Source organism: Garra rufa, chromosome 22 (assembly GCF_049309525.1).
Source record: "Garra rufa chromosome 22, GarRuf1.0, whole genome shotgun sequence".
Taxonomy (NCBI): domain Eukaryota; kingdom Metazoa; phylum Chordata; class Actinopteri; order Cypriniformes; family Cyprinidae; genus Garra; species Garra rufa.
Window position 1 is genome coordinate 545,207 of NC_133382.1, and position 17,609 is coordinate 562,815.

Genomic DNA, 17,609 nt, shown 5'->3' on the forward strand with positions numbered 1-17,609 from the left:
TTTTCATCTCAAACACAGGGCTGGGTAGATTACTTACAAATCGTGATCTGTTACTGAATCCAAATTGCATTGTATGGGTCAGAATTACAGATTTTAATGCCAAAAATCATTAGGATATTAAGTAAAGATTTTGTAGATTTCATACCATAAATATATCAAAACTTAATTTTTGATTAGTCATATGCATTGCGAAGAACTTTGTTTTAACAACTTAAAATGTGATTTTCTCCATATTTAGATTTTTTTGCACCCTCAGATTGCAGATTTCAAATAGTTGTATCTCAGCCAAATATTGTCCGATCCTAACACATTTATTTATTCTGCTTTCAGATAAAAAATTGACTCTTATGACTGGTTTTGTGGTCCTGGGTCACACATAATCGGACCACTTTTAGACTACTTTTGACCTAATTTGTTTATCACATTGATTTAAACAAGAAAATCTCGTACCATGTTGACATAAAAATACAAAAATATTAAAATATATTCCATTTGTTTTTAATAACAACATGAAGTGCAATAAATTATATTACGTCAAAAGTTTCCCAAACCTGTGTGTTTATGAGTTAGGAGTTAGGAATGAAAAGCTAATAAATTAATTACAACATAAAACAAAATAACGACAATAAATCATTAAAAAAAAATGTCTAAGAAATATTTTCTTTGTTTACTTGCATATCATGTGACCATAACCAATGTCAGAGAACCAATGAACATGCAGATGTGATACTTAATTATTAAAACATTTATTTTAAAATCTTAGTAAACATATTAGGTGAAAGAGGTTCAAATGACAAGAACGTTTGTGTGAATGTGTGCATTTTAATGTATTTAAAAGACAAACGCCTTCCAAAGACAGAAATACACCACTGTAAAAGGTTTCACCAGTTTCAACTTAAAAACTTAAGTTTAGCAGCTGCATTAAAATTTTAAGTTAAGTCAACATAAGTCATTTTAACTCAAGTTAAATCAACTCATTTTTATTAAGTTAAAATGACGTAGTTTCAAGCTGATTTAACAAACATTTAAGGCAGCTGCTGAACTTAGGTTTTTAAGTTGAATCTGGTGAAAACTTTTTACAGTGTAGTTAAATAAGCCACTGAGTCATCATTAAAATAAAGATGTGTTCATCAGTAGTTGATGCAATGTTGAAACACTTAAACCTGAAATGATTTTTGCAAATCAGTGGTCAAATGCTGTTACCACCTGAATAATGACTGATCTGTGTGTGAATGTCAACTAAATGTAAAGGCTACTTTAGAAAGGACAATTTAAAAGATGAAAAAGAGGATTTAGGAAGAATCCATACATTTGCACACCTGGCCTGTGACTTATCAAGTGATCCTCAACACCTTGATTACCTGGTTCAGGTGTGTTTGATTAGGATTGGAGCTGAACTCTGCAGGATAGAGGCTCCTCAGGAGCAGGACTGAACACCTACACTGCCTTGCAAAAGTATTCACACCCCTTCATTTTTTCACATTTTGTTGCAGCATGATGTTAAACTGCTTTAAATTAGTTTTTCCCCACATCAGTTTACACTCCATACACCATAATAATGACAAAGCACAAACCAGATTTACAAATGTTACACATGTATTAAAACTAAAACACTGAAATAAGTAGATTGCATAAGTATTCATACCCTTAACTCAGTCCATAGTTGAAGCAGCTTTACAGCCTCAAGTGTTTTTGGGTCTGATGTGAGCATCTTTGCACATCTGCATTTGGCAATTATCTGCCATTCTTTGCCTCACCTTTTCACCTCTCCATCTCTGTCAGCTTGGACATTTTCTAGAGTCCTAGTTGTTCCAATCGTCTTCCATTATGGAGAATGCTTCTGTCAACCTTCAATGCAGCAGATTTGTTTCTGAACTCTTCTCTAGATCATCGCCTTAACGCAAGTCTGTCACTGAGCTCTACAGGCAGTTATCTTGGTTTTTGCTCTGATCTGCATTTTCAGCTGTTAGACCTTTTCTGAGAGGTGTGTGTCTTTCTAAATCAGACTCATTCAAATGAATTTGCCACAGTTTAACTCCACTCCAAGTGTAGGAACATCTAGAAGCAATATGAATGCTCCTGAGATACATTTCCAGTGTCCCAGAAAAGGGTATGAATACTTATGCAGCGGGATCTTTTCAGTTTTTTATTTCTAATAAATTTGCAAAGTTGTTACAAACCTGTTTTGTGCTTTGCCATTATGGAGTATGGAGTGTAGATTGATGTGGGAGAACAAGTAACTTAAAGCAGTTTAACATAATGCTGCAACAAAACAAAATGTGAAAAAAATCAAGGGGTTTGAATACTTTTGCAAGGCACTGTATGCGCTGCAGTATGTAAACATAGCGCTTTTATAACATAGCTGCAAGGGTGCTGTGAAATGCTCATACAGCCATTGGTAACAGCCAACTACTGAAAGTGAGAAATAATGCATAATTTGTGTTTATGTATGCCTGCCCTGCTGTTTCACCAGCTGCTCTCACTCCTATATCAGCTAGTCCTGTGCTGCTTGACTGTGTGCAGGGAGGCCTTGGCTCTCTGCCAATCCTGCATGTGTGTGTTTCAACTAGGTCCAGTACTCAACCCAAGGGAGCTGGGGAGAGTAAGCCACTATGATCTACTTGCTACTGCAGGCGTCTCTAGTCGACTCTATGGGCTGTGTTCGAGCTGAGACCAGTGGGGTTTTCCACGGATCCCATACGGAATGTTGAGAGACCAACTCAAAAAGGGCACGTCTCTGGTTACTCAAGCCTGACAGAAGGGAACAAGACTCAATGACTCTCAGTCAGTCGAAAGATTCAGAGGTGAACTGGTGCCAGACTTCATCTATATGGGAGCAATAGAGTGATTCAGTCAGGCTTCAGCATCTTAGAGGAGAAGGCTTTCCCCAAACATTATGTCTTGTTCCTTCCTCTCAGTACCACTGTTATGTTGAGGAACCGGAGACGTTTTGTGGCTCTTTAATGCAGCAGCTCAGTTCAAGTGCACCTCAACCAATCATGTCTATACTAGTTATAGCATGAAACAAACATGAACATCAGAAGGCATCTTGTTTTAAGCTCGGAAAGACGACAGTATGCACAATTTTTTAAGGTCCACTGAGTGTCTGGAATGTTTGGCAAAATGGCAGTCTTTCAATCAAACTCCCAGTGAAGGGTGAATTGAAGTTTAAATCTAACAGTTATTTTTTTCCCACTTAGAAAATCAGTTTCCATCTCACAATCTGGGTTCCCACTTTAAGCCAAATGTCAAATTCCCTGACTTTTACTGACTAAAAAGCTGAATTTCCATGATCTGTAATGCATGGATCATCCATTTGCAAGCTTTATTTACTTGTTTGCAGATGTTATTAGTACAAAACACATTATTTTTTGCTTTTGATATTTTTTTGTACTATTTCTACAAAAAATGTATAACCATAACCTAACCATAACAATAAGCAAAACACATGAAACTAAATACGGTATGGAAAAATTACATTTTGATAAATGCAAACAAAAAATTTAAAGCAATAAACAAAAATCAATGATTTGGACAAAATAAATATAAAATGCTCTGACTTTCAATGTCTGGAATATACCTCTTAAAATGTCATGACCTGTGGGAACCCTGACTTTTTCCCTCTTTGCCTTTTTTACATCTTGCAGTTCTGAGTTTTATACTAAATACTAAATTTTGCAATTCTGACTTCCCTCTTGTAATTCTGTTTACATCTAGTAACTCTGAACAACATTTGTTTACTTGTAATTTGGAGTTTACATTTAGCAATTCTGAGATAAAAAAAATCTCTCCTTTCTTCACCTCAGAATTCAACTATAAATGAACTGGAAAAGAGTTGTGAGATGTAAACTCTGAATTCCAAGGTATAAACTCACATTTCTGAGAAAAATGTATTTGAGGAATAAGGAAAAAGGATGAGGAAAAAGGTAAAAATGGGGTAAAAAGTTGTCATTACTTTTTTTTTTTTTTTTAATTTCCAGAAGTTTAACCCAAATAGAAAACAAAAAGTAATAGAGAGATAAATGTATATTTGTTATTTAAAAAAACAACTAAAAGCAGGACTGGAAGTACAGGTTTTCCCATGACCATGGACCCCCAAAGCTTTAAATTTGTTTAGTTTGAAACTTTTTGTACTATTTTTAAAAACAAACGTAGAGCTTAATGTCATTAAAAACAGCAGGACAACCGCAGCTAGGCAATACACTTATTTATTCACATAGAAAAACCTGAATAAAAAAAGCCATCTTATGGTCCAATGCAAAAAGAAGAATTGTGATGGTTTCGAGGATCCTGTCATTGGCTGAAGCAGTGTCTGTTGTCTCAGTGTCAGTATCTCCTCTGTCTGGGGCTGAAGACGGTGCTGGGGTCGCTGTCTCTCTCCCGCTCTTTCTCTCGCTCGCGCTGACTGTTGGGCGATAAGGGCTTCTCCGGGACGGGCGCCGGCCGTGTTTTATCGCTCTTAAACAGATCCCGACCCGTCCTGAGAATGTGCTCCTCCATTTTCCTGTGCCGCTTCATGTCCGACAGCACTTTATCCAGACGAGCCTCACGCTTGACCGTCGAGCGGCCGGAGGAGCCTGAACAACACACGACATTATTCACTTACACTGAGGATCGGCCAAAATCAGCACATCCACAAACTGAAGAAAACACACCTGGTCTGATCGTACCTGGGGTTCTGCGGCGATTGAGGAAAGAGTTTTTGGGAGTCGCCATCGTCTGTTCCTCATCGAAATCAAACTCAGTCGGTGTGAGCTCCCTGCAAAACCATATATATTTACAATCTTTTCCATGATAAAATATTGATAATAATCAGAAATGTTTCTCAGTATATTAGAATGATTTCTGAAGGATCCTGTGACACTGAAGACTGCAGTAATGATGCTGAAAATGTAGCTTTGATCACAGAAATCAATTACATTTATTCACATAGAAAACAGCCGTTTTAAATTCTAATAATATTTCACCATTTTACTGTATTTCTGTTCCAAAAATGCAACCTTGGTTCTTCAGAAACATGAAAAATGTTTGATTAATCTACTGTGACTGACTTGAGCTGGTCGTCCTCCTGTTTGTCGTCCTGCGAGTCGTCTCCGTCTCTCTCGGGCGAGGGGGTGCGTGGAGGGGTCGGAGGTCGTCGAGGAAGCGGCTCCCACTTGAGCTCCAGCATTTCTCCTTTAGCCAGAATCTGGTAGAGCCGCTTGATCTCCTCAGGTGAGGGCATCCAGTTCTTGGGGTCCTCCATCTCCTCGTCGCTGTAAGGGATCTCCCAGTCCTCCTCATTCTGCTGCTGCTGCTGCTGTCCTTCACCTCCTCCGTTCATCTCTCCATCTGGGCTCACTCCGTCTTTATGCTCCTCTGCGTCCATGGAGTCTTTGTCTCCTTCTACATCTGTCATATGAGGGTCAATGAAAACTTTCATCATAATTTACACAAAATATATTATGAGAAACATCCCAACTAACACATTTAGTTTCCCAGAAAGTTAGTTTTTTGGTTTTAGAATGTTATTCTAACGCTCCCCTAACATTATCATAACATTCGCAGAACGTTATTTTGTTGAGGTTTGTTTTTGGCTAGCCAGGAAAGTTTTCTTAACGTTCCTAGAATGTTAGTTTTTGATTTGTAGAACGTTCCCAGAACATTAATTTAATGTTCCCAGAATGTTAGTTTTTGGTTCCCAGAACTTAAATTTTTGGGTTGTAGAATGTTTATTTAACATTAGTTTTTGGTTTTTAGTTATTCTAATGTTCCCATAATGTTATTATAATGTTTCCAGTGCATTATTTTGTGAAGGTTTGTTTTTGGTTAACCAGGAAAGTTAACATTCCCAGAATGTTTTGGTTTGTAGAACGTTCCCAGAACATTGATCTAATGTTCCCAGAATGTTAGTTGTTGGTTCACAGAACGTTAGTTTTTGGTTTTTAGAACATTTCCAGAACTTTTTTTTTTTTGTTTGTTTGTAGAATGTTTCCCAAACATTAGTTTTTGGTTCCCAGAATGTTAGTTTTTGGTTTGCAGAACGTTATTCGAACGTTCCCCTAATGTTATTATAACGTTCCCAAGGCATTATTTTGTGAAGGTTTGGTTTTGGTTAGCCAGTAAATTTTTCTTAACATTCCCAGAATGTTTCCAGAACATTGATCTAATGTTCCCAGAATGTTTTTGGTTTGTAGAACAATTTCAGAACATTAGTTTTGTTTTTTAGAATGTTATTTGTACATTCCCGTAATGTTATTATAAAGTTTCCAGAGCGTTATTTTGTTAAGGTTTGTTTTTGGTTAGCCAGTAAAGTTCCTACAACAACATATTTTATGGTTGCAAAGTATTAACCTAAAAATAACAATTAGGGAAAGTTATTTGAAGGTTATTTTAAAAACAACCATGAAGCAATGTTCTGGGAACATTATCTGATAGTTGCAAAATAACCTAAAAATGACCATTAGGTTATTAATCATAACCACCATGCAACGTTCTGGGAACGTTATTTTATGGTGACAAAAATTAACATATAAAGAACGTTGTCCTAACGTTAGTATTTGGTTCTCAAAAAAATTACCAAACGGTAACCAAAACCTAAAGTAAGGGGAACATTCTGTGTTTGCTGGAAATGTGTAATAGAAGAAACCTACTCATCTACCAAAGCAAATACTGTGGTAATACCATGGTACTTTCATATTCAGCATTATACTCCAAAGTACAGTAGGAAAGAACGCGAAAATCACGGTATGAAGACAGATGTGTAGTACATACTCGTGTCATCCTCTGCTGTAGCATCTTTTAAGGCTTCACTTGTCTCCTGGCTTCCTTCTTTCTCCTTCTCTTCTTCTTTTCCTCTAGTTTTGTCCTCCTCACTGACTCCCAGAGACTCGACCCGCTCCACTAAAGAGGACTGCGCCTCCTCTACCGCCTGCATCACTGACAACCTGCAGAAAACAGCTAGTCAAACTCGTGTTTATGTGTTAATACATCAGTTCCTGACTAGTCTGGCGCCTGCACACAGACACGGTTCTCTGAGCATCATTCAGAAACATTCACTGATTATTTACATTGTGCAGAATGAAGGAGCGGATGCAGACTTACAGTTGTTTTCCCACTACTGTTGTAAACAGCCGCTCTGAATATTAAAACGCATCAATGTGCTATTATTTCTGCAGGAGTTCTCATGCTCATTGAGCGCTGTTGTTTATTTCGGCGCCTTGACGTCATGCGTCTCATGTCCCGGATGTGCAGCTCCGCCCACAGCGCCCCCGCGCGCTCGAATGACCGACAGACAATGAAGAGGCGCTGAGTGGGAGACTGGCGCTTTCCATGGATGATTAAAGGGGTCATCGGGTGCAAAACTAACTTTTACAAGTAGTTTGAACATTAAGGTGTGTTGGCAGTTTGTGAACACAACCACCCTACTATGATAAAAATACACCCAGTGGTATTTTGTTCATCTTTAAAAGTAATATCCCCTTTTTAAAATCAGTTCCTGTGATTGACATGAGCGCCTTACCTTAGCCCCGCCTTCACCGAGCTGAAACAGTCCCAATACGATCCTCACTGTGTGACTCAGGTGCAGAGGAAGACTCTAATTGAGCGATTGAGGTGTTCTGTTGTTGGATGTAATAATGAACACAGCAGCCGTCATTTACTCCTGACATCTGAGCCGCTGAAGACGCAGAGGAAAACGCTACTTTCATTTTTAAATTGAAAGCGCTGATCGCTATCTACATATGCATCTATGTTCGTGCGAATCATTCGTGATGCAGCTTCACCCACAGCAGAAGTGAGGATAAGGGTTTTTTATGCATCATTGCAAACAGGCTTTCTTAATAATGTGCTTGTTGGCAAGTTTCGCCAATAAATGCGGCTAAATGCAGCTAAAGTAAACATTACGGCTCATAATCCCTCAGTAGAGAGGGGCGGGGCGAGCAAAGCTCATTTGCATTTAAAGGACCCATGCGATAAAATGAGCTGAGATTTTGCAGAGCTGATTTTGACAAGGTAAAAGGGTGTTTTTTACACTACTATTGAGAATTTTTAACCAAAGTATATTAGAGACTTTTCATTAAGACCCTAAAGAATCATATGAACTTGTGGAAAATGGGCATCCCATGACTCCTTTAAAGAAAAAAGTGTTTTGTTGGTTTCACAACTTTTAAATCGAAATGTTTTTTTATTTTTAGAAAAATGTTTATTTCATATACCGGTATATGATGGTAATTAATGACATTCCCTCAGAACACAGGAAAGTTTTAGGTAATGGTCTAGATGAAAAACCAAATTGGAAGTTATAAATATAAAAGAAAAAATGTAAAAAATTATTATCTTAAAGATCTGCCAAATTTCCAGTGTTCCTTCAGCCATTGGTTTTTGGAGATCACAATTTCAAGATGTCCAATAGAAAGAGATCTTTAAGATTTTTGTGTCACAACTAAAATTAGAGCGGTATCATTTAAGATTGTTCATCGTATTTATCATGTGTTTTCTGAAAAATATAGTACTGTACATTTATTTTATGATTGTATTTTTACAAAATTATTTTGGTGTTTTATTTTTTTTATTAAAGTACTATTATTTGCAACTCAAAGAAAATTATCTTTTATTTTTTTATTAAAAATTATGTATTAGTTGGCTTCGAAATTTGGTATATTGTGAATTTACGTACTTGAAAGTTCTTTATTTACAAATATAAATGGGCAGTAAAAAAAACAATTTTACTCATTTTAAAATGAAAATAGGTCAGTATCTGTATACATTAATAAAACAATGTGAAAAAAACCAGTAAATTATTTAACATTTATTTTAAAGCCTTAAATCTATTCTTTGAATAATAATTTGTAATTATTTGTACATTTTGCTTTCCCTATTTTATTTATATATTTTTGTATTGTTTTTTTTTTTCAATATTGTATTTGGTTTGCCTTTGTATGTTCTAAAAACAGCATTTAAAATGAAAATAAGAAAATCCTGGTGCTTACTGTGCCAGAACTCTGAGGTATTTTCTGTGAGCTCAAAATGTCCAGGTTTTTTAATGTAAAATAAATGAATAAATAAATAAACAATAATAAATAAATACATAAATTGCATATGAAGTGTAATTAATTTTCATAGATGTCAAAACATACTATACTGACTATTCTTACTTCTCAAATAAAATGTGGCATGGGAGCACTTCTTAATAGTCTTAATAGTAAATGCATATGTTATTCTCATTTGTTTTTATTTATTTATTTTTGCTTGAAGAGGACCAAAATATAAAGTACACAACAATAAGAAAAATCTTAAGAAAAAAAAAAACAAGAATTCCAAATAGCAGCAAAAATAAGCAAAATAAACATAGACTAGAAAAAAAACTGAAATAAAATACAATACAATAGGCATAAGCACCCCCCCCCCCCCTCAATTTTTTTTAGATGTCAAAACATACTATACTGACTATTCTTATTTATCAGATAAAAAGTAGTATATGCATATTTTTTCTCATTTGTTTTTATTTATTTATGTATTTTTGCTTGAGAGAACACTAACAAAACAAGAGAACATACAAAATACCAAGTAAACAACAATAAGAAAAAACTTTTTAAAAATTCCAAGAATTCCAAATAGCAGGTTTATTATTTGTGAGTCGCTTTTGAGTCGCGATTGCGCATAAGACTTTTATTTTGGCGGGTGTTTCTCATGATTCCGGCGGCAGAGCGGAAGCAGCTTGACGCGGAGCCGCACATCAACAGAACTAGTACAAATCTGCGATGAGTTTTGAGTGGCCCTGGCAGTATAACTTTCCTCCATTTTTTACGTAAGTAGATCTGTTTTATCATCGATGTCAGTGGCTGCAGATGAACAGCGAGGTTGTGTCCGCAGTATTGTGTGTATAGTGTGAAATATAGACTTGTGTGGCGAATAAAGCTGCTGTTTGCATTGAGCTACGGAAGTAATCAGATCATCTGACACTTCATCCTCAGTCTTCAGTCAGAAAATAGATTCAGTTAACTAGAATTACGCTTACAGTTCTTACAGTTACAGTGTGTCAGATAGTATTTAACTGTAGTTTGGCATTAAATTCAACCGCGAGTGAAGGGAAGCTAGTGCGATCAGAACAACAACAATAACAATAATAATGATAATAATTGGTCAAAAAGTAAATATTCGCATTTATAAAGGCTGAAATAAAAAAATGTCCACTGGAACACCTAGAAATATTAGGACATTCAGCGATTTCAAAACAAAAAACTGTAAGAAGTGTTTTTAAAAGTCTAATTTCTAATGTATTTCTAGAGTTAGATTTGATAAACATGCATTAAAGCAGAAGTTCACTTTCAGAACAGAAATGTACAGATAATGTACTCAACCCCTGGTCATCCAAGATGTTCATGTCTCTCTTTCTTCAGTCGTAAAGAAATTATGTTTTTTGAGGAAAACATTTCAGGATTTCTCTCCATATAGTGGACTTCTATGGTGCCCTGAGTTTGAACTTCCAAAATGCAGCTTCAAAGGACTCTAAACGATCCCAGCCGAGGAAGAAGAGTCTTATCTAGCGAAACGATTTATATACTTTTTGAGAGAGGGCTGGCTCAAACTGCGGCATCGGCATCTCGCAGCGGCACTTCCGGCGGCATGTCGAGATGCCGCTGTATTTCTCCGGCAGGTGCCGCTACAGCGGCATCTCGCAGCGGCATCGGCATCTCACAGCGGCATCTAGCAGCGGCATCTCACGCCGGCATGTCCAGCAGGCGTACTTTCTTCTTATTAAAAAAAATATACATTTCAACAAAATAACATAATATACCACAGGACTGTCATTTCTTAAGTATTTATCATATAATGTGTTTATACTGATGCTGGATCAGAACGTGCGTGTGCGTGGCGCTGTGTGTGTGGCTGGCTGGCTGTGGCTGTGTGGCTATAGGCTATCTCCAGCAATAAGTATGTGTCAATATCACAGTTATGTTTCAGTGCCAACGAAGTTAGAAGATCACATTCCTTAATAAAATATATGATTTGTATTACATACAATGTCAAGCCGTTTTGAAATTTGAAATTACATCTTGAGATGAGTGTGCATTAATTGCATTACAGAGATTAAACTATCAGTTGATACATCTGCTTAAAATGAGAAGTAACTGTTGCATTACCCTTGAAGATTAGCTTTTATGGAAAATAGTGCATGTTTCAGGAAAGATCATTTGACACCAGTTACCACAGAATATGACCCAGATGGACTACACTACACTCCCAGAAAAAAAGGAACAAAACTATACCTTTTAGGGTACAAGTAGCTGTCACTGGGGTGTTACCAAGGGTACAATTTTTTGGGTACATAATTGTACAATAAGGACCCATTGTGTACCTTTAAAGGTACCTTTATATGTTTTGTTGACCAGGAACAAAATTGAACCTCTGCAGTACCTTTTTTTTTTTTTTTTTTTATTACTGTGTATCTATGGATGTCATATTTCATTCTTTATCAGATATTGTTTCTATGGCCTCTTTTACAGAACACATTTTCATATTTAACATTACTGAGTGCAAGATGTCATTTTTATGTTATCGCTTTTGGGCTTTTAATGAGTTAATGGCTATCCTGGTAAAAAAGAATGTATCAAGAATGTTGGTACACAAACTAACCCTGCTGAAAAAAAACATCTAAAACCAGCCTAGGCTGTTTGGCTGTTTTTGCCAGCCTGGTTTTAGCTGGTCATGCTGAGATTTATTTTATCAGTAAATTCCACATTACAGTATTTCAATGATACCACTGTGTCTGTACTGTTCTCAGTCTACAGTAAAAATAAAAATAAAAAATGAAACCTGTATCACATATTTTGTACAGCTATGATTGTACTTGCAAAAACACATTGAAACTATGGGTAACTCGTGTATGGGTGATCTAAAGTAATGTTCCTATACGATATTTCATTATAAATTCGTTTTTTGAAACAATGCTTCTGCTAATGCAAGGCTTCTTTAAAGATATGAATGCAATATGCAAAGTTTTGAACACTGGACAGCCTGTGTTACAAATAATGACTGTTTTGAGTTTTGTATCTAGAGTTTTGAAAAATGATATTACAGTTCTGTTATTAGTGCAAAAACGATTGTAAAAAAACTGTATTACTAACAATTCCAATTACAGAGCTCTCTAATTCAATTCGTAGTAGTAACAATTCCAGTTAGGGAGCTCTACAAATTAATTTCTACCATTCATATGTCTCCATTGTCTTCCATTCATTTTTAATTACAGAGCTCTACAATTTAATTATTACTAGTAACAATTCCAATTAGAGAGCTCTCTAAATCAATTTTTACTAGTAATAATTCCAATTGCAGAGCTCTCTAATTCAGTTTTTACTAGTTACAATTCCAATTTGAGAGCTCTCTAATTTAATTATTACTAATAAAAATGCAGTTACACAGCTCTACAATTCAATTTTTACCAGTAAAAAACACATTAAAGATATGTTTAATTGCAGAGCTCTGTAATTGAATTAAAGAGCTGTCTAATTAAGTTCTTACTAGTGACAATTGAATTCGAGAGCTCTCTAATAGGAATTCTTACTAGTAAAAACTGAATTAAAGAGCTATTGGAATTATTACTAGTAAACATTGATTTAAAGAGCTCTCTAATTGTAATTGTTACTAGTAGGAATTCAATTGTAGAGCTCTTTAACTGAAATTCTTACTAGTAGAAATTATGTTGTTAAGCTCTGTAATTAAAAATAAATGGAAGTCAATGGAGACATATGACTAGTAAAAATACATTTGTAGAACTCCCTAATGGGAATTGTTACTAGTAAGAATTAAATTAGAGAGCACTGTAATTGGAATTGTTACTAGTAAGAATTTAATTAGAGAGCTCTTTAATTGTAATTGTAAATAGTAAAATATAATTTAAAGAGCTCTTTGTTTGGAATTGTTACTAGTAGGAATTTAATTATAGAGCTCTCTAAATGAATTGTTACTAAATGCAATTACAACGAGTGACATTAAGTATATTTTAGGCTATAAGAGCTGCGATATCTGTTTTGTGCAGCATAACAAACTAATTTCTGTATTAACATTTTATATTCATAAGTAGTAACATTTCAAAGCAGTATTTGAAATAGACAAATACATTAAAAACACTGCATTTTTTTATTTATTATCGTTTGTGATCTACTAACTTTGTTGGCACTGAAACGAACTGAAAATGAAAAATTAATACACACTTACTGCTGGATCCTATACACACACACACACACATGCTCTGATCCAGCATCAGTATTACACATTATATGATAAATACTTAAGAAATGACAGTCCTGTAGTATATTATGTTATTTTGTTGAAATGTATTTTTTTTTTTTTAATAAGAAGAAAGTACGCCTGCTGGACATGCCGGCGTGAGATGCCGCTGCTAGATGCCGATGCCGCTGCTATGCCGCTGCTAGATGCCGCTGCGAGATGCCGATGCCGCTGCTATGCCGCTGCTAGATGCCGCTGCGAGATGCCGATGCCGCTGCTATGCCGCTGCTAGATGCCGCTGCGAGATGCCGATGCCGCTGCTATGCCGCTGCTAGATGCCGCTGCGAGATGCCGATGCCGCTGCTATGCCGCTGCTAGATGCCGCTGCGAGATGCCGATGCCGCTCTGGCATCTCGAGATGCCGCTGTAGCGGCACCTGCCGGAGAAAAACAGCGGCATCTCGACATGCCGCCGGAAGTGCCGCTGCGAGATGCCGATGCCGCAGTTTGAGCCAGCCCTTACTGTACTTTTTTAACCTCAAATGCTTGTCTTGTCTAGCTCTGAGTGTACTCTGTGTAGAGAATAAAAAGTATATAAATTGTAAATGTTTTTAGAAAACAACCAATCGTTTCACTAGATAAGGCTCTTCTTCCTCGGCTGGGATCGTTTAGAGTCCTTTGAAGCTGCATTTTGGAAGTTCAAACTCAGGGCACCATAGAAGTCCACTATATGGAGAGAAATCCTGAAATGTTTTCCTCAAAAAACATCATTTCTTTACGACTGAAGAAAGAAAGACATGAACATCTTGGATGACAAGGGGGTGAGTACATTATCTGTACATTTCTGTTCTGAAAGTGAACTACTCCTTTAATAATTTTATTGCAATATAATGGTTGCATAATTGTGCAGAAGGTCATTTTGTTGTGGTTTATCTGCATCAGTGTGAATGTCAGTCTTGTTCATTGGGCCTGAATTGTTAATAATGTTGTCTGATGTTTTAACTGTGTTTTGCAGATTGCAGCCAAACGTGGACACGAGACAGAAGCAGCTGGCGGCATGGTGTTCTCTGGTCCTGTCCTACTGCCGCCAGCGGAAGCTCTACACTCTGGACGTCCTGGAGGCGCAGGAGAGCCCCGTGTTCAACAACAAGAAAATCGAGAGTATCCTTTCACAGCCTTCATCTTTTTCTATTTGATAATTGGACACACTGTGGTGAAATCATGTTTTGTCCTGAATGTGTTTCCCGTAACTCCTGTTGCTCAGGAAAACTTTCAGTTGAAGCCATACAAGTAGTTTTTGAAGAACTGAGAAAAAAAGGTGGGGTGATGCACACATTGACAGAAGAGACTGTTTCCCAGAATGGAAGATGAATGTTGAGATTAATCTGATCTTTGCTTTGCCACAGGAAACCTGGAATGGTTGGATAAAAATAAATCACGATGTCTTATAATGTGGAGGAGACCAGAGGAGTGGGGAAAACTCATTTATCAATGGGTGAGAATGTACTCAAGCCTGTTTATTTATTTATTTATTTATTTATTGACTATCATTTAGAAGGTTGGAGTCAGTAGGTTTTTTAATGTTTGTGAAATATTATGAAACGTAATGCATCTCAAACTGCTGTTTTCTGTGCGAATAACTGTTCAACTGTAATTGATTTCTGTGATCAAAGCTGATTTTTCAAGCTTTTGGACAGCAAGATTTGTAATGTTTTTAAAGAAGTCTAATAAAGAAGTAAAATTTAGAAATATTTTTACTATTTAAAATAACTGTTTTCTATTTGAATATATTTTCAAATGTAATTTATTTCGGTGATCAAAGCTGAATTTTCAGCATCATTTCTTCAGTCTTTCGTATCACCTTCAGAAATCATTATAGTTTGCTGATTTGCTGCTCAACGAATTCAATTTCTGATTATTATCACAGTTGTGCTTCACAATATTTTTGTGGAAACCAAGATGCATTTTATTTTTCAGGATTCACAGATGAATAGAAAGTTCAAAAGTAAATAAAGAGTATTTATTTGAAACAGAAATCTTTTGTAACATTAGACATGTTTTTACTGTCACTTTTGACCAATTTAATGCGTCCTTGATGAAAAAGTTTTCATCCCCCTAACCCTAAGATGCCAAATGTTTGAATATATTAACACACACGCATATCATGTACAATCATAATTAAAGAAAGTCTAATGCTAGTGAGCAGTTGGGGGAAGGTGTTGTTTTAAATCCACTGTCTGCTTCTCTCATTCCGACCTGTAGGTTTCCAAAAACGGCATGGTCAACTCAGTGTTTACACTTTATGAACTCGCTAATGGAGACGACACAGAAAAAGAAGGTATGACAATATTTCATATTTCCATTGGACTTTGTACTGAATCAGTAAAACATTGTATGACTTGTCTGGTTGCAATTTACTGCGTACCTTGCCCAGCTCTCAGATAAATAAAAATGTGCTGAAAATGTGCTTTCTTCATCAGATTTGTATAAATGTGTCACTCCATCACTGTCTCCCCAGTGGATGTGAATGGGTGCCGTCAGAATGAGAGTCCAAACAGCTGATAAAAACATCACAATAATCCACAGCACTCCAGTCCATCAGTTAACATCTGGAGAAGACAAAAACTGAAACAAATCCATCATTAAGACATTTTTAACTCAAATACAAGTCCATAATCCATAATAACGCTTCCTCCAGTGAAAAAGTCCATCTCCTGTTGTCTTATACATCAAAATTCAGCCTTGATCTGCAGATTTCTCTCCTGATTCAGACCACAGCACTCCAGTCCATCAGTTCACATCTGGACAAGACAAAAGCTGAAACAAATCCAGCATTAAGACGTTTTAACTCAAATATAGTCCATAATCCATAATGATGCTTCCTCCAGTGAAAAAGTCACATCAAAATCCAGCCACATATTTATTTAGAGCTGTTTTGGCTTGTAAACAGTGTTTGGTCTGTGCAGATTTCTCTCCTAATTCAGACCAGACCACTTTTTCACTGGAGGAAGCGTTATATTGGATTATGGACTATATTTGAGTTAAAACGTCTTAATGCTGGATTTGTTTCATCTTTTGTCTTGTCCAGATGTGAACTGATGGACTGGAGTGCTGTGGATTATTGTGATGTTTTTATCAGCTGTTTGGACTCTCATTCTGACGGCACCCATTCACATCCACTGGTGAGACAGTGAGGGAGTGGCACATTCCTATAAATCTGATGAAGAAACAGACTCAGGGTAATGCTGTATGTCCTGAGTTTGAGCGGTGGCTCTAATGAAGTGTGTGTTTCAGAGTTTCATGGACTGGAGGACTGGATGTTGCTGCGTTCGCTGCAGGCGCTGCAGGCTGATGGGAAGGCAGAAATCATCACTGTGGATGATGGGAAAGGTGTCAAGTTCTTTTGAATCAGGCTTTCTGGAGTCAGACTTTGTGGAGGTGTTGGGTTTCTGTCAGCCCAGCGTCGTCTTTAGTCTCAGTCTCTTGGGATCTTTGTGGATCTATAGTACACTCCACTATTGAATCGAGTCATTATTATGAGCCCAAACTAAATTAAAGGGTCTTCCTTGTTGGAACAAGTTTAAATTGGTGGTTTTACACCTGATGTTTGAGCCGACTAAAGAAACCACATCTTTGTTCCTAAGCGTTATGCATACAGAGCGAAATGTCAGACCAAACTAAGGAATATCAGTATGTTAATGTAGACCCAGACTAAATCCTTCTTTGTGTACATACGTTTTTATTCCGCTCCTTTTATTGCTGTAAATCCTGACGGACTCTCGCTCTACTTGAATATCGTTCTGTGTAGAACCACAAAAGCAAAAACACATTTTTTGCGAGTCCTGCGATGCTTCCTGGCTAAGATGAAATGTTCTGGAGTAAATGTCTGGTTCCTGATGGCAGTGGAGCTCATATCAACATTTTGCTGAGGTCTGGTAGCATTCACTCCTTTCCCCGACTCTCACTGTATCTGATCACCTTTTATACCGATGTCTTACTGTACAAATAAACCAGGGAGACGTTTTCAGTTCTCTCCTGCAAACCCCTTCAAATGCTTTGCGTTTGGATTGACTGAAAACTCTTGTCTTGTCCTACATATTTGATTTTCATATTCTAATCTCATGCAAGTCATCTGCTTTATGCTTGTAAGAAGAGGTGACATACTGCAAGTTCAACATTTTTATTCTTATTATACTAATATATATATACACTGCCGCTCAAAAGTTTGCGATCAGTACAAATTTTAATGTTTTATTAAAAAACAAAGTCTCTTATGCTCATCAAAGTTCCATTTATTTGATCAAAAATACAGAAAAAAGTAATATTATGAAATATTTTTGCAATTCAAAATAACAGTTTTTTTTATATACTTTGAAATAAATTTTATTTCTGTGATGCAAA

At 36.5% G+C, this 17,609-nt stretch overlaps 2 protein-coding genes across 2 annotated transcripts; one reads left to right on the forward strand and one right to left on the reverse strand.

Moving 5' to 3' along the window:
* Positions 1-4,008: 4,008 nt before the first annotated feature.
* Positions 4,009-7,216, reverse strand: pagr1 (PAXIP1 associated glutamate-rich protein 1). The gene is made up of 5 exons (XM_073828901.1): positions 7,084-7,216; positions 6,754-6,926; positions 5,052-5,391; positions 4,671-4,759; positions 4,009-4,577 (listed from the first exon to the last, which is right to left on the reverse strand). Exons 2-5 carry the CDS (start codon positions 6,914-6,916, stop codon positions 4,327-4,329), a joined length of 843 nt encoding a protein of 280 aa, XP_073685002.1. The 5' UTR covers positions 6,917-6,926; positions 7,084-7,216; the 3' UTR covers positions 4,009-4,326.
* A 2,461-nt stretch (positions 7,217-9,677) lies between these two features.
* On the forward strand, positions 9,678-17,260 carry vps25 (vacuolar protein sorting 25 homolog). Its single transcript, XM_073828351.1, has 6 exons — positions 9,678-9,787; positions 14,224-14,369; positions 14,473-14,526; positions 14,615-14,703; positions 15,471-15,546; positions 16,503-17,260. Exons 1-6 carry the CDS (start codon positions 9,741-9,743, stop codon positions 16,613-16,615), a joined length of 525 nt encoding a protein of 174 aa, XP_073684452.1. The 5' UTR covers positions 9,678-9,740; the 3' UTR covers positions 16,616-17,260.
* The last annotated feature ends 349 nt before the right edge of the window (positions 17,261-17,609 follow it).